General features: G+C 42.6%; 2 protein-coding genes across 6 annotated transcripts; one reads left to right on the forward strand and one right to left on the reverse strand.

Moving 5' to 3' along the window:
• Positions 1–15: 15 nt before the first annotated feature.
• Positions 16–6,841, reverse strand: LOC144079887 (oxysterol-binding protein-related protein 2-like). Of its 4 annotated transcripts, none has more exons than XM_077608322.1 (14): positions 6,725–6,841; positions 6,379–6,503; positions 5,189–5,303; positions 4,920–4,995; positions 4,475–4,609; positions 4,106–4,203; positions 3,849–4,031; positions 3,009–3,116; positions 2,838–2,927; positions 2,633–2,759; positions 1,838–1,942; positions 1,644–1,767; positions 1,472–1,562; positions 16–1,213 (listed from the first exon to the last, which is right to left on the reverse strand). In XM_077608322.1, the coding sequence occupies exons 2-14, from the start codon at positions 6,413–6,415 to the stop codon at positions 1,111–1,113; spliced, it is 1,392 nt and encodes a 463-aa protein (XP_077464448.1). In that variant the 5' UTR covers positions 6,416–6,503; positions 6,725–6,841; the 3' UTR covers positions 16–1,110. The 4 variants fall into 4 exon arrangements, with proteins under 4 accessions (XP_077464448.1, XP_077464446.1, XP_077464444.1 ...); XM_077608320.1 differs by having other exon boundaries at positions 4,106–4,215; XM_077608318.1 differs by having other exon boundaries at positions 4,106–4,233.
• An 819-nt stretch (positions 6,842–7,660) lies between these two features.
• LOC144073028 (uncharacterized) lies at positions 7,661–17,651 on the forward strand. 2 transcript variants are annotated; one of them, XM_077598532.1, is made up of 9 exons: positions 7,661–8,446; positions 9,276–9,500; positions 9,583–9,741; positions 11,048–11,119; positions 11,275–12,342; positions 12,459–12,569; positions 12,917–12,966; positions 13,599–14,733; positions 16,256–17,651. In XM_077598532.1, the coding sequence occupies exons 1-9, from the start codon at positions 7,823–7,825 to the stop codon at positions 16,388–16,390; spliced, it is 3,579 nt and encodes a 1,192-aa protein (XP_077454658.1). In that variant the 5' UTR covers positions 7,661–7,822; the 3' UTR covers positions 16,391–17,651. The 2 variants fall into 2 exon arrangements, with proteins under 2 accessions (XP_077454658.1, XP_077454667.1); XM_077598541.1 differs by having other exon boundaries at positions 13,602–14,733.
• The last annotated feature ends 165 nt before the right edge of the window (positions 17,652–17,816 follow it).

Genomic DNA, 17,816 nt, shown 5'->3' on the forward strand with positions numbered 1-17,816 from the left:
AATAGACAGAATCCCTTCATTTTTATAGTCCATATTTTAATGTATTCTTTAGTATACCTGGTTTGGGTGTGGATGTGTCTTGAGACAGAGGGATCATCACTGAACATACAGTATGTAAACACTCAAATAGATCAACATCCTCATCATGAAGCATATGAACCTGCATCTTTAGTGTAAGCAGGGTTGAAAGTACTTGGAACTAAATAGTTCAACAAACAATACGTGCATAGAACAGTGAGCCTTCTGCTGGGCAGTTTTAGGCAATATTAATGATCTGTAACAAAAAGGAACATTTTCCAATAAGTGCCCTGTTTCACATTAAATAGACAATCATGCAGTGGTGATGACACGATGGAATTAAATGTTTACACGTTTCATATTTTGCATAGATTCTGGCCCTGTTCTGACATAGGACTGTGGTTGTCAGAAGAAAAAAATCATATCTGTATTTCGGGATTATTGTTATTTTTGTAAAAGATTAAAAAAAATCTCAATTATACAGTCACAGCTTTCGGTTAAACAAAAAAAATGCCCATGATCCCTTTGCATTAAAGTTTTGTTTGAATTGTCCCTCAGTTCGCAAGAATTTTTTTTGCTTTAACCTTTAAATCTTTCACATCATCAGCTGCACCAGACAACAGAATATTGTAACAAAAACATTTTACTTCGAAAACAGATCTGTTTTGTAAGTTTGCAACAAAGTGAGGAAACGTTTTTTAATGTTCTATAAGAGATCACAAAAACATAGTGTTATTTAAATAAACCCTGACATTTGAGCAAAATGTAATTTACCGTACATTGATGGTGTGTATACATTGGAGTTTAGTATTTAAACGTATACAGACATGTCTCATGTCGTGTCCTACAGAGCTTACACAAGTGGTTTAAAATCCTGACAGCTGTGTAACATTTACTCTATTCGGACTATGATTAGTAGTAGAGCATATTAAGGGTAAGAATAGCGGTCAACTTCTACAATAGGTCAACTTGCGAGAGAACCTTTACCGTGCACCATCTCGGAAATGATCAGGTCAAATGCTACTTCAGACCCACCCCATACTTCACACTTATTTTAAGATTCGGAGAAAAATCAAGTGAGAACATCTATTATCAGTAAATGCTGGGACAGTCAGCAAAGTTTCGGTCAAAGTATCCACCTGTGTACAGCCACTCTTCAGCACCAGTATGAGGATTGGTTCCCAGTCGAAACCACCTAAGGGGTGTCAGCCAAAAAAGAAAAAAAACTCAATGTCAGCATACACATACTAGCTTCATTGGCTTAATAGCACGGTGATAGCAAGATAATAAATAATATGATGGTTTCACAAATTTCTATTTTCCCATGGGATGCATCACTGAGAAACTCACAATTGTTAAAAGAAAATATTCCCTCACTTCAGTAGTAGTAGCTTCACCCAATTGCTGTCATTTCCAATGAGTGTGAGACATTTTATTTTTGAGATCTTGATACCTAGTCGACCACTCCTCTTCCTCCTTGGATCGCTCTTTGCGCGCAGCCCTCTGTTTCTCCTCCAGGCGCTCTTTTTCCGCACTTGCCGTGTCTGCGTACGTACACCAAGTTAGGACTGCAGAAGCAATTCAAAAAAATCCGTGATGGGTCCAAATTTGACAAGCGCCGATACCTAGGTCTCCGCTCTCCATGGCTCGGATGTCCGGCCTCTGCCGGCAGTCGGTAGGCGCCACTAGTCGCTCCATGCCGGGCTCCAGCTCATTGAGGGTCACGGCAAAGCTGGAAAAATTGTACATCTGAAGGAGATTAAAAGACTTGACGTGAGTCATGAGCTCTCTGAGGTTTAACCGCGCATCCGATGTCCACCTTTGCCGAGTGAGCAGGACTTGGCGAAATCCTCCAGAGTAAGGCACTTCCTGGTATCACAGTCACAGTCTCTTGCACCGCATTCTCATCTTCACAATTACTTTCCTGCAAACACACACACACACAGAATATTTACCAACTCTATTGTATCCTGTGTGTAATTCCCACATTTAATATAAACAGCCGAGTCACAGAAATGCACTTGCCACAAATTATACGCATTTCTCAAGCAACAATGCATGTCATTGCAAGGCATTATGGGTTAGTGCTGGCAATGAGCTACTCATACACTACATTTCCGACATAACAGCAGCAGCACACTACAGATACCAAATACAATGTTGTTATCTTACCTGCTTACTCATGCCACTGCATGTTATTGTGAAAGAAAAGAAAAATGAATTCAAAGAATCTGGGGTTTGGACTGAAAAAAACAAGTCAAACATGGGAACAATCTTGTTTCATCAGAGAGGATTCAGTATCTCAGTATCTAACCTGTTAACTAACAAATGTGCTTTTAAAAAAGAAAGAAAAAAAAATAAATTACTATACATTTTGACCAAGTGAAATCCTACTCTTGACACTACTGAATGTCACCCTCATGCGATTTTCCGCTGCCAGCCTGGATTGGACCTTTATCACCGTCAATTGCAGACAACCTTGTCTATAAACTTGACCAGTACATCTGCGACGTCTCTCTTTTACAGCCAAGCTAATCCCTGACACTAAACATCTTGTAAATACTAGCCACACGACCCGAGTCCCTTTGACTTCCACATTCCATCTGTCGTTCACCTGCTTCTGTTTCTTTGAGTCTGCTCCTGCCTTTTTGTCAGCCTTCTTGTATGCTTCATAAACCCTGGGCTCCACGCTGTACATGCACTCGGTCCACTTGCCGTAAATGATGCACCGTTTCTTCTTACTGGCCCAAAAGAAGAGACAAACCAGATGGCGAAAATGATTTCTGGCACAGCCAACATGATGAAGTGGCGCCTCTTACCTTCTGTCTTGTATATAACCCTCCACTTTGTGCATCTCTTTCCCGAACATTCCGCACGGTTTGAAATTCAACACACACTTTTCTCCCGTGCTGAATGACCATAAGCACAAGATCAATAGCCTGATATTTGAAATAGATCTACTTTTACTGAAGAATCATCTGTCGCCGTACCTGTGGTTAACAATCTCTACCGTTCCATACTGCTCGATCCAGAGCTTTCCGATGATGACGTTATGAATGCAGCACATTGGGTTGGTCCACGTGTATGCTTCTTTATGTCTGAAAGAAATTCACACCATCTTCAATATTACCCTGACAGTTTCATTGTTCTGAGAAAAAACGTCAAAAGTTTTGTCCTGATACGTTTTCCTCATAGTGGAATTAACTATAGTTTCATTTGAAGCGTCTCCACAATAAATCTTGTCAGATTTCTTTAGCATTCCATAAAAGCTGCAAATTATCTTCATGTGTAATGCAAATGTATATTATGAATTATGGAATTTATCAACTACAATTGTTTTAATGATGTAAAAATCATTGGAATTGTCCAAATGAGTGCCATTTCAGCTGTTTTCTGATTTACATCATCCTCTATCGAGTCATCTGTGCGTTTAATCAAAGTGTAGAAAACAATTATTAGATAATCTTTGTATAGATTTCAATTACAATAGGAGTTTAGGGTTAATAAATACGAGATTGTTTTATTCAGAAAATGATAGAAAAGACAAAAATTATGAGCATAACTGCAGCGACCCCACAGTTGTCAGTTTTGTTACATAAACTGTCATTACAGTTCGATAATTCCCGAGCATCTGTAATGCTGCGAAAGTGACAATGATTTGTTGGTAAGAATTCCAAAAAGCTCTGTTGGATGAGGACGAGCGAGATAACATGACATCAATTTCATGCACACTTGCCAAAAGACAGCAGAGAACATTGAAAGCATCCCCACATGCAAATCATTCAAGACATTCCTCAAAGCTTTCCAAATGTATACACACAATTTCTCACTTTAGTAACTCCAGCGTCATGGTGCCTTTGGGCTCGGCCTCCACACTTTTGCCCCAGAACTTGAGTTTGGGGTAAACCGATCCATGGAATGCGAATTCTTGCTTCAGAGACTCTGCGTGGAAGGCACTGACAGGCGGGTGGTGGCTCACCTGCTCTGAGATCAATCTGTAGCCTTCTTCCTCCCTTAATAAAAACAATAAGAGATCATCCAAGCCATTTGGCTTTTTTTGTGAAGACGCATAAACTTGCGTCAATACCTTGTGAGCTCAAAGGTTTCCCCCAGTAAAGGATTAAATGGCTTTCCAGTCCGTTCCGATTGAGATGCTACAGCCGAAACGGCAAAAGCAGCAACGACCTGTTGTGATATCGTGAACCAGAGAAAAGACTACATTGAAATGAATGATTTCACATCTGACAAACCATTTTAAATGCAGTCGCGACTTGCGATACAAGTTCAATTTGCTCTACGACCACACTCGCAACTCAAACCAATGAGATCTGAAATCTTTTCACATTGCAATGACATTGCAGCCTCCTCTGCCAAAAATGACAAGTATTATCAAAACCTTGTTCATCTCCTTCACAGCCTACTAATGTATTGACGGTCTCTCGTTAGAGGATCTAACCTGCATGCGGTCTATCGAGTCTGGCAAACTGCAGGCTCTGTGGATGAGGTGTGTGTGTTCCATGTACTCGGAGAGTCTCTGGAGGAAGCTGAGTGGCTCATTAAACACAATTGGCATGGCTATTTTGGACAGCTCCTGCGGCAACAAAACATTAAAGAACATTGATAAAACAGTGGGGGGATTTGGTTGTGAATCCTTGATCCCGCGTAATGCTGCTTGAGCTATTTTGGGCCTTCTGATGATCCAAAAATGTGATTTCCAGAACCAAATATAGACAAACGGTTTAGTTGCAAGCAACATAATCAGGACGAGTCAGGATAATAAATGTATACTTCATGTGTACACGTCAGCTTCTAAGGTAAATTTCATCAAAAGAATGAAAAGTTGTCAAACTATCACGAGCGTTCAAATAGGAAAATGCATTTTAAATGTGGGTAAGACTCACCATGCCGATACATTTCCTCAAAATGCTTGTCACGCTGAAATTGGGTCTGCTGATTGTTTCGGCAGGAAGAGTTTTCCTAGGTAAATAAAATAAATTAAAAAAAGAGCAGAAACTAAATTTCTTTCTATTGATCGGAAAATAATATGGAGCCCCAAACCCTAAAAACAATGTCATGCAGTGATTCAATTGTAAGGGTTGGCTCACTACAGATTCCGAGACCATAAATTAATTGAAAGTATTGAAAGCGGCTATCATGCGTGATTTCTCACCTCCGCCGCCACGCTGCATGGTGATTTGTAGCAGAGCCACCGGGGACTTGCGCGCTACCGTCGAACACCAGAGCGTCCTTGAAACTGACCTCCAAGGAATCGTCTGACTCCAGCCCTGAATGGAGACCATTACTCTCATCATTGCACGACAAGTGACAGACACTAACTGGTATATGTATGATACTGATTCGTTTTTTTTAGTAAAGCAGGCTTTACAAAGAATAAAGAAATTCCCCAAAAAGGTGAGATTAGGAACAGAAAGTAAAATAATTCATGTCACTTGTCAAACCAGCTCGTTTGCTATGTTATCGCCATCAACCGGGCTGAAGTATGGAGCGCAAGATTGTTAGGAACAAAAACAGTACTACAAAGAGGGAACTGGGCTATTGTCCAATTATTGAAATTGTACACAAATGTGCCAAAGCTTAATAGAAATATTGTTCAATGATTACCTCTTTGACAGTGTCCTCTAAAATTGAGCATTGTTGCTCAAGAATCAGCTTTCATTAAAAGTATAAAGATTATTATGATACTCTGACAAATTGTGTATAAGTAAACTGAATAGTTTGTAACATCTGTGTTTTTGTACGTTATAGTATGTTATGTGTTTTAATAATTCAATACATGAATATTGAATTTGAATGGAAAATCAATCATTGCGAGTTATGAATAAATCAAGGTATTTTTGCAATTGTATTTTTTAAATTTTTACATTCACATGTGATTCATGTTGCAAAGTTCCTGTTTTATTTCATTTCACAATTCACTTCCTTTTTAGGGAATGCAGTGTCACACGACCGTTGGAATTGCTTGTTGAGTTCCCTAATAGAAAAGCTACTATTTTAAAATGAAAGTGTTGGCCGTCCTAGCCAATTAGGGCAACAGACGTCCAAAACATTACAACTTGAAGGACTGCCAGTAAACATGTTTCAGTGCCATCGACGGCAATAGACGTCCAACCTGTTTGAACTGGGAGGGGCCAGAAGGTCTACGGCCGTCAATGGCAGTCAACAAGTTGGTTAATAAAACGGTGATCCTCATATATATCCCAACTGGATTTTATTTAGTTTTCTGTCTATTGAAATGTGCGCTGTATGTTTAAAATTGACGTTGTGTGTTAGCCGGATGTCAGGATATGAAAAGGTGAGGATGCAATGACGATACTTGAATTGACAGCTGTCATGTCTCACCTGTTTCGGCGTCGTAAAACTCCTCCTCGCTGTTCATAGTGGTCGAGAAGATACAGTCAATCACAAGTCATGTTGAAAGTCACTAGCAAGCCCCCAGACCGGACTCCCTCCGACCATCGCAGCGTCTGGAAAAACACGGAAGGACGACCGGGCGGTTTGGTTAACAGGCGGCCGGTAGACAGCTGCCTACGAACTAGCACGTTTAAATAGCTAACTAGCACCTAGCGACTGTAGTGAGTCAAAACGTCTCCGGGGACGTTAGCTAAGGTTTGCGGTGCACTTTGAAACAAGTCGAGAGAAAGAGGTTACTGCCATGGGAATGTAGATCGAGGTCACGGAAATGTACCTGTGATTCGAATTCCAATGAGTGATCTGCAAACGTAAACAGTCGAGGACGGTCAGTTCAGCCTTTCCGATGTGCGGAAGTGGGCGGGAAGGACATCATGACTGACGTCAGTATCAGCCAATCACAATCAAGTCTGGACATTTGATATAATCCTGAAAGTTAAACTAATAATACTTAATTGATTCGGTGAGGGTATGTATATAAATACCATATGTCTGTGTATTTGATCCATTAATTCATTTTCAGAACTAGCTGTCCTCCTCACAAGAGTCCCGGGGGGTGCTGGAGCCGATTCCAGCCTAACTGGAATTAGAATTGCATTATTTAGCTCACAACGCCATCTTCTGGCTTACATATGAAAAACATAGTGAAAATGTTGGACAAGCTCCATTTATTTGCAAACGCGTTATTTCTTAAATGAAAAGGAATATGGGCAACGTTGTTATTATCCTTAGTAGCATAACTATTTTGTAAAAGGTGAAACATCACATTAATTACTATATTTAAGTAGTTACCAATTTAGTTGGATAGAAATAGAATACTGGAACCAAAGTGCTTGTTACAGTAGTAGTGAACTGAATTGAATTGATTTGAATGCTTTTATTGTCATTATACATGTATAATGAAATTTAAAGCTTCACCACGAAGTGCACAAATAACAACAACAAACAAACAGACAAATAAATAATAACAATAAATAATTAATACATCAGTAATAAATAAGTAGTCAACATAATAAGTACTCAACAACAACATAATAATAGGTAGTCAACAACAAAAATAAGTTGGGATTTGCACACACATTTGAGGGAAAAATATAAAATATACATTGTTTTTAGCCGTGGGTACTTTTGAATAATGTTTGGAGTAGTTCTCAAAATTCGATTTATTTTTTATTTTGAATTCAAGACCGGAAACGTCATGAACCGATACCGTCTTGACCGATTTATAGTGTAGTGGTCTGCCAGCTGTGATTGACCACATGCATAGTGCTTTAGATCAACGCACTTTCATACCACGTCATGGCGACTACAAGGTGAAGAAGCCTATCTTTTTTCCCCTTCCTGGCATAAAAAAGAGGGACAGTGTCGCGACACGATGAACCGAGAACGGAACAAATCCGTAAAGAGTGCGCCCCGGAGCCAGAAGACATCTAAGGTGTCCCAACAGGGAACCGTCCAAAGAAAGCCCAAAGAGCCCAAATGCAAAGACAACTTAATAATTGGTGAACAAAGAGGAGCATCGGTAAATCATGGAGACTCGGTGAAATCAACGGGAAAACGTCCTGGCTGCCCCGCCGCACCATGTCGGAAGAGAAGCCCCGGTGACCGGAGGAAACTGTCTGACGCCAGCAACACTTCCGAGGACCTGGCCAAAGACTCCGGCTGCTTCTCGGGGAAGACTTCCTCCGAGAGTAGCTCAGAAATGTCCGATTGGACATGCGAGGGCAACAAGCGCGACTCTTCCGTCAGCGACAAAGAATTAAGTTGGGCTGACGGGGGAGCTTACGAGGAGGGACCGGTCAGCGGGGGCAAAGACGACGGCAAACGGCGAGGTCAAGCCGCGCGGATCGCCTGCTCTTCCCCGGTGGATGTCGCCGCCGGAGGAGACCTCGCTTTGGGCAAGTCCTCGGGGGCATTTATGGATCTCATTATGGCCGAGACCACCGATGACCTGGTCAGGGAGGTGGAAGATGTAAGGTCAGAGAATGAGTATTTGAGGGTAAGCCTCTTTAATTGAATTTACTCGTCACCTCATTTGCTCCGTTGACTGCCATATGCGTCAAACTCAGGGTTGTCAATAAATGATCATGTTTTACTGCCAGGACAACGATAAACGAGGAATCTTCATGATAATGGCAAACTTGGCAATTGGAGGGATGTTACAATCACATATTTTGAATGGGAATCCAGTGCGAGTCACCAGATTTGTGGAGTAGAGCGGTGGTCCCCAAGAGTGATAAATATTAACATTTTCAATCTCGCCCTCCTACTTGAAATGAGAACAGTTGTTATAATAATAATAAATAATTGCTATTATGCTTGGGACTTTTTTTTGCCATCGTAGACCCCGCACAATTTTGTCTTAAGTTGACACCCTCCCCATTAGCCAGTCTGGGAGAAAATAGAAAGAGCTTTACCAGTCCGCGGTGAAAAACAGTTGGGGACCACTGGAGTAGAGTGTAGGAGAGTAACATTACATGGATTTGGATCCATAAATTGATTGGTTGAGGGGAAAAAATATTAGAGAGATAAGATAAGATGATGCGACATGGTCATTAATTTTCAAAAACGTCCATCGTGCTTTGTATTTTTTATTGCTTTTGGCAATGCAGTTCATTGTGTACGTAATATTGTAGTATTATAAATCGATCTCAGGCTCTGGAATCGAATCGGGTGGACTTAGTATAATAGACAAACATGAGATTCAATGGTGTATTGTCATAAAATCCATAGTTAGCGGAAGTAGTAGTAGGAAAAACTAACATAATACTTGTGAAGAATAAAGGATAAATGACATGAAATGCAGTTAGAAATGATGCTTGAAACAGGATGAGGTGGAGGAGCTGCGCTGCGAGATGTTGGAGATGCGCGACATGTTCCAGGAGGAGGAGACGCGGCAGCTGCAAAATCTGCGCCAGCAACTGGAGCAGGCCAACAAGACGTGTCGCATCCTCCAGTACCGTCTCCGTAAAGCTGAGCGGCGCAGCATCAGAGTGGCCCAGACGGGGCAGGTGGACGGGGAGCTGATCAGAACTCTTGAACACGATATTAAAGTCAGTCTCCTCGTAAAACCGAGAGGGATCGCCTGAGATGCCGATCATTTGCTGAACATGTCATTAACCGCTTTTCACGCAGGTTGCGAAGAGCGCCTCCTTGCGATTGTACAACGAGCTGGAGGTTGTGCAGAAGAAGAATGGCCACTTGGAATGGGAGAATGAAATGCTTCGAGAGAAGACTCAGGAACTGGAGGTGGCCAAACATGTCTTGCAGGCCGAGTTGGAGAAACTCAGAGAGGTGAGATATTTTACGCAGCTAAAATAACGCATTCGATGCCCATATACGGGCAAATTCCAAAAGCCATGGCGAGAAGCCTGTGGTGAGCCCTCGCAGCTGCGCCTAGCCCAGACAGCCGCCCCCTCTTCCGAAGGACACGGTGATACGAGCGCAGGGGCTGGGCCGGCAGCTGCCCGGTGCCGGCCGCGATGGCTGGGTGCGGTGGCTCGGTATGCTGAAGTCTGACCTCAGAGCGCAGCTGACATCCTCGATCGAGGAGAAAAGGGAGTGGAGGGCGCAAGCAAGTCAGAGAGAGAGAAAGAGATTACCAAAATAGACCCAGGCTTTTCTGCCTCTTTTAAGCCCAGCTAATTCGGGATCAGCATGTATTATGGCATCCAGCAAAGTGGGAGTTAGCGTGCCGACATCGTGACCTACAGTACGACCATCATTGAATGTGCTTTTCCTGATAGGCAACCCTTACACACTTGGATTGTCAGTTTTTTCACCTTGTTTTTACCCTTGATGGATTCTTCACTTGTGGCACATGCCTGCTTTAATCCAGGATTCTCTACTTTGGCCCGAGCTCAGTCTTGGACAGCTGCTTGCAGGGAAAATCCACTTAGATTACCTCATCCAGGAACCCAAAACCCACTTTGAGCATTGGCAACTCTCACACTGCATCTGGACTTGCTGTCTGCGACTCTGACAATAAGCATGTTTTGCACCAGTTCTGATCGGATTAAATGCCTAACCATTATTCAGATGAGCCACCAGGAATAAGAGATGAATCAAATATTTTAATAAAGCTGTTGAAAAATACATCTAAACAAATGTTGTTATAGAAAAGCACAATAGATTGTATTTAAAGATGACTAACGTGCTTTTATTTGTGGGTCCTACTGTGCATTTCCAAATTTTAGACCTTAAGTGCAATTGATATGACCAAGTTGGGACGCTAGCTACATTATAGCTTCCCTATTCTCCCCGGGCCTGCGTGGGTTTCCTCCGGGTACTCCAGTTTCCTCCCACATTCCAAAAACATGCATGGTAGGCTGATTGGACACTCTAAATTGCTCCTAGGTATAGGTGTGAGTGTGCATGGCAGTCTCTTCCCCTGCGACGCTGATGAGGATAAAGTGGTTCAGAAATTGAATGAAAGCACTGTTTCAGGTGTGTGGAAAAGGCTTAGGTCATAAAGAAAGGTTTTTCCTGATTGAGGGGATTGCATGTTTAGGAACATGCAACAACAACAAAAAGTTCCTGCTATTTTTTATGTCAAACAGGAAATGATTGAAGTCACAACTTGGGTTGTTTTATTTCACAGAGTTTTATAAAGAAGCGAAACAACAGATCAACAGCCGGCAAAACCGAGCGGCGGCTCTCTCAACAGATTGAGGTTTGTTTTTGTTCTGTCTTGTGTAAGGTTTTTTTTTTATATGTCATGCCATACCTCACGCAATGTACTGCGTTCCTGATTTTGAGGGTTCATCCTTCGTAAAGGCGCAAAACCCTCAAAAGCACTTTTTAATATTGGGCCTTCCTTCACTGCAGGATGACAACGATGTCAGATGCCAACTCCATTTTGCCAAAGAAGAATTGGCTCTCATGTGTAAGAAGCTCACAAAATTGGTGTCGGAGAATGAGGTCATGCGCGAGCAGCTGCTCAGGTACCGCTCAGCGTACGGCGATTTGGATGCCTCCCAGTTGCCCGAGGGCAGACAAAAATCCCCCTATGCCAGGGAGGCGGAGGTCAAAGTTCACTTAAAACTGGTGGAAGAGGAGGCTATGCTCTTGAGCCGACGCATTGTCGAGCTGGAGGTGGAGAACCGTGGGCTGCGAGCAGAAATGCAGGATTTGACAGAAAGAGATGAGGGAAGGATGGAGGAGGAGGACACCAAGAATGTTTTAGAACAACGTCTATCACCTTACACTTTGAGGAAGAACCGAAAGGAAAGGGGTCCGAGTTTGAAAACGGCAAGCGCCGCGCACGATGAAAAGACAGCAGTGGAAATGACGTTGGCATGGAGCCAAGGGCAGACCGAAGGGCAGCTCCCTTCCTGTCACATTACAAGAGAAGGACCCGTGGGGGGCGAGGGGGACCCGTCGGAGAGCATTGCCAACAAGTCGCCCGACGGCAGCCGGACAGCGACGACCGCCACGGATTACTCAACTTTCGCCGCTCTTCGAGATCATTCCAGCATTTTGAGTTCTGCTATCCAGCTCATGAGAACTCCACCCCAAAATGGCTGTAGCTCACCACCGTCGTTAGTCTTCCCGGGGCCTTTGAGTGAAGCGTTGGAACTTCTGCAGGCCATGCTGCAGGCTTTCATTGTGAGGATGGAGATGTTTCTGAATGGGCAAAATTGCTCTCACCAGGAAGTTTGGGGTTCCAACTTGTTCTCATCTTTTAGTGGAGATTGCGCTGCCAATCTAGCTTTACGGGAGTCGCCAGGAAAGCAGGAATGTGGTGATCAAGTTCTACACGTAGACAAGAATGAGCGAGCGAAACAAATGACACAAAGCTCGCCCTTCAAATGGGACCTGAAAATGCAGGTAGCGATGAAGATTCTGTGGATCCTCCATCGGTGGTGCCAAGAGTCGGTACCAGAATCAAAAGAGGTGATCCAATGTTCTTTCCCCGCCGTTTCAATACAACCTTTACCGTTTAAGAAAAACTAATCCAAGATCTAAAAACTTTGTGTCATATATGCTTTCTGTGAACGTATTTGATTCAGGCGAAGGCTAAGCGTCTGACCTTATTGCAAGGTTTGTTGCAAAGCATTGGCGCTGACCTCCAGGAGGAAACTCTCGAAGACCGGTCCCGTGTCCAGAATAAGGCAGCTGAGGTGAGGACAAGGCGGGTTGTAGCGCCAGTGATCCGTCTCACTGGCAGTGCGCCCACTTGGCTGCGCCTCAGGCGGACTCTCGCCAAAGTATTGGGGCTAATCTCCTTCTGTGGCTGCGGCCAAACAGGCCAAGGGTTCAAATAATAATAATAATCGGACATAGGCCATGTCGTCATTACCACAACACAAAAGCCTACTTGTCATCACACGCAGAAACTGCGTGTGATGAAATTGATGAATACAATCTGCTGTATGAAAATGCACTGAAACCATGCTATTCGGGCATGAAGGGTTCACGGGTGAAGTGTGAAGCATCATCATAATTTCTCATCTTTTCTCATTTTTAGTGTGCTGTCAGCTGTGTCATCGCTGATGAAGGAAACCCTGATCGGGACAGGTTAGTGATTTCTACATTAAAATTAGAGATGTTTTAAGGGAAAAACAAGGGGTCGATTAGGTAGCCTTTCTGTGAAAATTTAGCAGTTTAGACCTGCGAGGAAGAACAAAATGACCGATGAAGTTTCTAAATTCAATAGGTCGAGCGATAAGTATTTTTCAACGTATACGTTGGAAAGCCCTACGCCGCTTGCCAACAGTTTCAGCCGAAAATTGGTTTTAACATCTTCTTTGGGAAAACAAAATCAATGTGTCAGTCAGAACAAAGCACCGAGGAAATCAACGTGGGGCAAATCATTTATCATACTGTCATACTTCTGTTACAAATTCTTACACATTAATGACAAATACTTTGATATCTCTGCTCTCTTTATAATAGACGACAACGTTTACTATAAGTCGACTGCGCAAATATTTGTCAATGACTGCATAAAACAGTTCTGGCCTTACAAAATGTGTGATCATAGCTGTTGGGTCTACTTTTGGAGAATATACAATATTTCTAAATGTTCAGGAAAAATGCATATTTAATAGATCACAATATTTAGTACGTGTGTGGTGTTATATGTAAGGACACACTGCACACATAACCACTAAGTTCTCTCTGGTTGTGGTTTTCCCCTGCTGTGTTAGCAGGATATACAGCGCCATAAGACAGAAACTTAAGAAGCAGCTTTCTCCACACTCTTACAAGAGGAAAAACTGGTGTTATCTAAGTCTCCAGGCCGCTCTGTTGGATCAAGAACAGCCCGTTAAGACGTGGGACCATCTCATCATGCCGCTTAGCTTCCCCAACCTCGACTTTGAGCAGATGTTCGTGTCGAGAAGCCACACTGCACCAGATAAATCAGCTCTGCGCATTTACTACAGTCCCCCGTCCAAGCGTCGAGTCCAGATAGCTCAGCTCAAGCAAAGCTCCGAAAGCGACGGAGAATCCGTAGACACGCAGTCTCCATGGTGCACGCCGCCCACTTCCTTTTCAACGCCCTGCGGGGGCTCTTCGGCCAACCTGAGCGACGACATGAAGGAGATGGCGGCCAGTTGGAGGCAGGCGGCTCACGCCGGCTCGCGCGTGAATAGAGCACGATCGGAAAATCGGGGGGCGGACGTGGCCTGCTCTGGCACTCAGACTTACTTGAGGCCGCTGATGGTGAGTGTCGGCGTGCAGACTGAAGGACCCCAGGTGAGAAACAGTCCCTCTCGGGCGGGCGACTCCCCCCTGGTGTCGTCTCGCTCTCGCTGTGTCTCCGCTTCACTGGACAGACTGACAAGCAGACCCGAGAGGTCGAGGCTCGCTACCTCGTCCCCCAAATTGTACCGAAGTCAATCAGCATCAGGTTCCTCGTCTAATTTGACCTCATCAAACACTCGCATTCAAACGCAGTGGAATCACCAAAGCCAGTCTGGCCAAATGAGTCACAGATCTGCAGCAGGACAGAACCTCAGTCTTCTTCTAAACGACTGCCCAGGCCAGAGCCTCAAGCCCCCCAACAAATCCCCAGGGGGTTTGGTCACCGAGTTTCTTCGTCGAGTGAGCGGTCGGGCAGAAAGACCCGTACCTGGCTCAGCCCAGAAGATGAAGAGTAGCCCAGAGAGCATTCCCGTGAGGGCTACTGCATCCCAGTTGTCGAGGAGCGACAGCGTGACCGGCATCGTCAACCATAGGTTCATGAGGCAAAGAGAGGAGGTCAGTCACACCCAAGCAAAAGAGAATCGGGCCAACGGGCGTAACCGGGCCACGTATGGCTTGAGATCTACTGTGGCGGAGGTGAGTTCATTTCAATGTCTCCTTCATTGAGTGCCTGTAAAACATAGGCAGTATTTAACTGGCCAGTCACAGAAGTAATATCTGTAACCTTTGCATAGTTATGACTCATATAAATCTACGATCTATCAGGGCTCATACTCTGCTAAATCTTTGCAAATACATAAGCTGTGGGTCAAATCCTCAATCCAGCCTTTTCCTAATGAGTATGCTTGGAAAAGACCCTACATGGTTAGCAGTAAAATTTAAGTACAGTAATACCTCGACATACGAGTGCCACGACATACGAGCAATTTGAGATACGTGTAAAAGTTTGAGCAAATATTTATCCTGAGATACGAGACAAATTTTGATATACGAGTATACAGCGGATGCGGGAGGCTCCTCATAAGAACATTCATGGGCACTGTTTTTCCCGTCGCAACTCCCTCATGGAATGTCTCTACGAGCACTGGGCGGAGCGTTGCATTTTTTTCAGTGCCCCCCCTAGTCAGTGCAGAATGGCGGAGGAGCTTGTTCGATAATATGAGAGGAGTATATTCTACTTCTCGTTGGCAAGTGGGTGGTCGTGCGTTATCCTATTGTGAGGACATTTGTGTGCATCATTTTCGGAATATTTTGAAGGGCAGACAAAAGCAAACAACCCTCGATAGGTTCCTTTTAGCTGCAGCTGAAAGTCAGAGTGGAGACGGGGCAAATAGAGCCAACCCGGGAGAAGATAGGTATAAAAATTTAAAACAAAATTAGAATTAAGTTTAGTGTAAGGTTAGATTAAAGTTATCTTTGAGTGTGTCTGTATCGTAATTCAAGTTCATTTAAATTTGTTTATGTTATGTTACAATCGCGTTGCCGTGCAAAAAGTCTCCCTAATAGTACTATTAAACTTCATAACCACTAGTTATTTGTTACTCTGTTAATAGATGGCGAATTAGAACAAATAGAAATGTTTTTCCAATCCAATATCCTGTTTATGGTGTTTTTTCAGCGGGTTGGAACGAATTAATTTGTTTTTAGTTCATTTCTATGGCAAACGTTCAATTGAGATACGAGTAAATCGACATACAAGCTCATTGAGCTCGTATCTCGAGGTACCACTGTATTTGTGCTTTGCTGTCATCTACTGGCGATTTGGAATAGTTCAGTTTGTCTCCAAGATTGGAATTGTCACAATAGCCGCTTCAGACACGATTGTACGGTTTTTCCAGCAAAAACTCAAAGGATGAAAGAATATGACCCCGTAACTAAATGTTATAGTACCTGCTTGGTTATGAATTATTTCAATAGTTTTTTTTTACTGTTCAACCATGTCTGCTTTTTAAAATCGGATTTTATGTTCTTAGTTTTGTCTCGGTCTCAAAAGTAGTTTACAACACTCGTGTTTAATAATTTTTTGATTCACGCTGGTGCACAGTGGTCGCATAATTTCAAGCCTCAAGCAGGAAAACCACTGTCACAACTGCATGTATGATGACTGGATTTGAGAAAATTTGATCAACTTCCAAGTTCTTTTTGTATTTCCAACCAGGATGGAAACTACGACTGCAGTTCAAGCAGCACCTTGACCTTCTGCTTTGCTCGTCCATTTCGATCTACGCCGAGACAAACGTCCAACCAGATCAAAGTCACAAGATGCCAGAATGGAAAGTCGAACTGCGAGTGAAGTCCAATTAGAGCGGATAAGACACAAAGTGCTGAGTGATATAAGTAAGGTGCACTGCGTTAGATGATGCAATTTATTTGTTTTCTTAATTCTGCTGTATGACCTTTTAATTGACAATGAGCCGCATTCACGGTGTAATGTATAGAAATGCAAATTGGTCTGTTTTGGTACATAATACAACATCTGCATATAATGTACGAAAATGAGATCGAGCGTTTGTAATTGCAATAGATGGGCAAGAAAAGGAGAAATAGAAATTTTACATTATGGTCATAATGATTTTTACTTAAAAATATATGTATTTCGAATAAGCCTCACGTCGGTGCAGGCAGGCGCGGGCTCGATTCCCGCTGGTGGCAGTATGATTGTGAGTGCGAATGGTCGTTTGTCCCTTATGGCTGACTGGCGACCAGTCTGGGGTGTAGTCTGTTTTTCGCCTGAAAACAGCCCTTACGAGAATGCGCGGTACAGAGTGAATGAATGATATTTAGTATACACATTTCGATAATTTCAATGAATTGTGCTTTATGTTTTTTTTGTTTTCAAAACTAGATTCTAATTTGCGTGTACGAATCATGGTCTGGGGAGGTTGTAAATGTGTTCACAGTTGAATTTGATTTTTTTTTGTCCAATATTTGAATGCTTCATTGAAGAACACGGTGTGGACGTACTGAGAGATAAAAAGGATAGTTGTGAATTGTTCAGTTTTTTATTTGCTAAGTAATCATTTCAACATTTGATCCTTTTTTGTTTTCAGACAGGTACACGGGAACATATAAATTCTCAGGTCAAGACATAGTAAGAATGAAACAGCATAATAAAGCATGTTCATTGAATATGGCTGATGAAATGAAATCGACCTTTCAAACGTAATATTCTTTTTCTGGAGTTTTTTTCCCCATGTACTCCAAGGTTTTTTTTTGTATTGTTTAAAAGAGTCGCGACGCTTTGACTGCTGACTAACATGTTGACATTGACAGATATATTTGTAAGAAGTCGTGACTACAGTTGCAAATAATTCTCTTTCTACCTCTTGCAATTTTCTGCCTACATACATGAAAAAAACACATTGAACACATCAAATGGTAATTCAAATACCTCAATAACGTTTAAGCAGCAGTGTCCTGTGAAGTATTTCATAGTTTGATATTTACTTGATTTACAAAAAGTGCACACTTGACACTGTGATTTGTTTGTACGTATTTTTGTTTTTGTAGAGAAATAGCTGTTCTGTTGAATAAACACCTGATCAAATATGATATTTGAATTGTATATGCTTGACAAACATCACCTCACTCCACAGAAGCTTGTTGTGTGACATTAAAAAAAAGAAAAAGTACACAGTAAGTGGTTAATGGGATCTGACCTTCTCAACGCTACATTCCTCCAACTACTACTTTTGTTTTGGATCAAAAAGGATCTATGA

The sequence above is a fragment of the Stigmatopora argus genome, chromosome 1 (assembly GCF_051989625.1).
Source record: "Stigmatopora argus isolate UIUO_Sarg chromosome 1, RoL_Sarg_1.0, whole genome shotgun sequence".
Classification (NCBI taxonomy): Eukaryota; Metazoa; Chordata; class Actinopteri; order Syngnathiformes; family Syngnathidae; genus Stigmatopora; species Stigmatopora argus.

Bases quoted from the DNA above. Each gene is read 5' to 3' on its own strand.
- LOC144079887 (XM_077608318.1), bottom strand. From the start codon at position 6,415: ATGAACAGCGAGGAGGAGTTTTACGACGCCGAAACAG. The intron at 4,996-5,188 runs GTGAGAAATCAC...TTATTTACCTAG, and splicing joins CATGCAGCGTGGCGGCGGAG to GAAAACTCTTCCTGCCGAAA. The intron at 4,610-4,919 runs GTGAGTCTTACC...TTGTTGCCGCAG, and splicing joins TGAGGAAATGTATCGGCATG to GAGCTGTCCAAAATAGCCAT.
- LOC144073028 (XM_077598532.1), top strand. From the start codon at position 7,823: ATGAACCGAGAACGGAACAAATCCGTAAAGAGTGCGCCCCGGAGCCAG. The intron at 9,742-11,047 runs GTGAGATATTTT...TTTATTTCACAG, and splicing joins AGTTGGAGAAACTCAGAGAG to AGTTTTATAAAGAAGCGAAA. The intron at 12,343-12,458 runs GTGATCCAATGT...TATTTGATTCAG, and splicing joins CGGTACCAGAATCAAAAGAG to GCGAAGGCTAAGCGTCTGAC.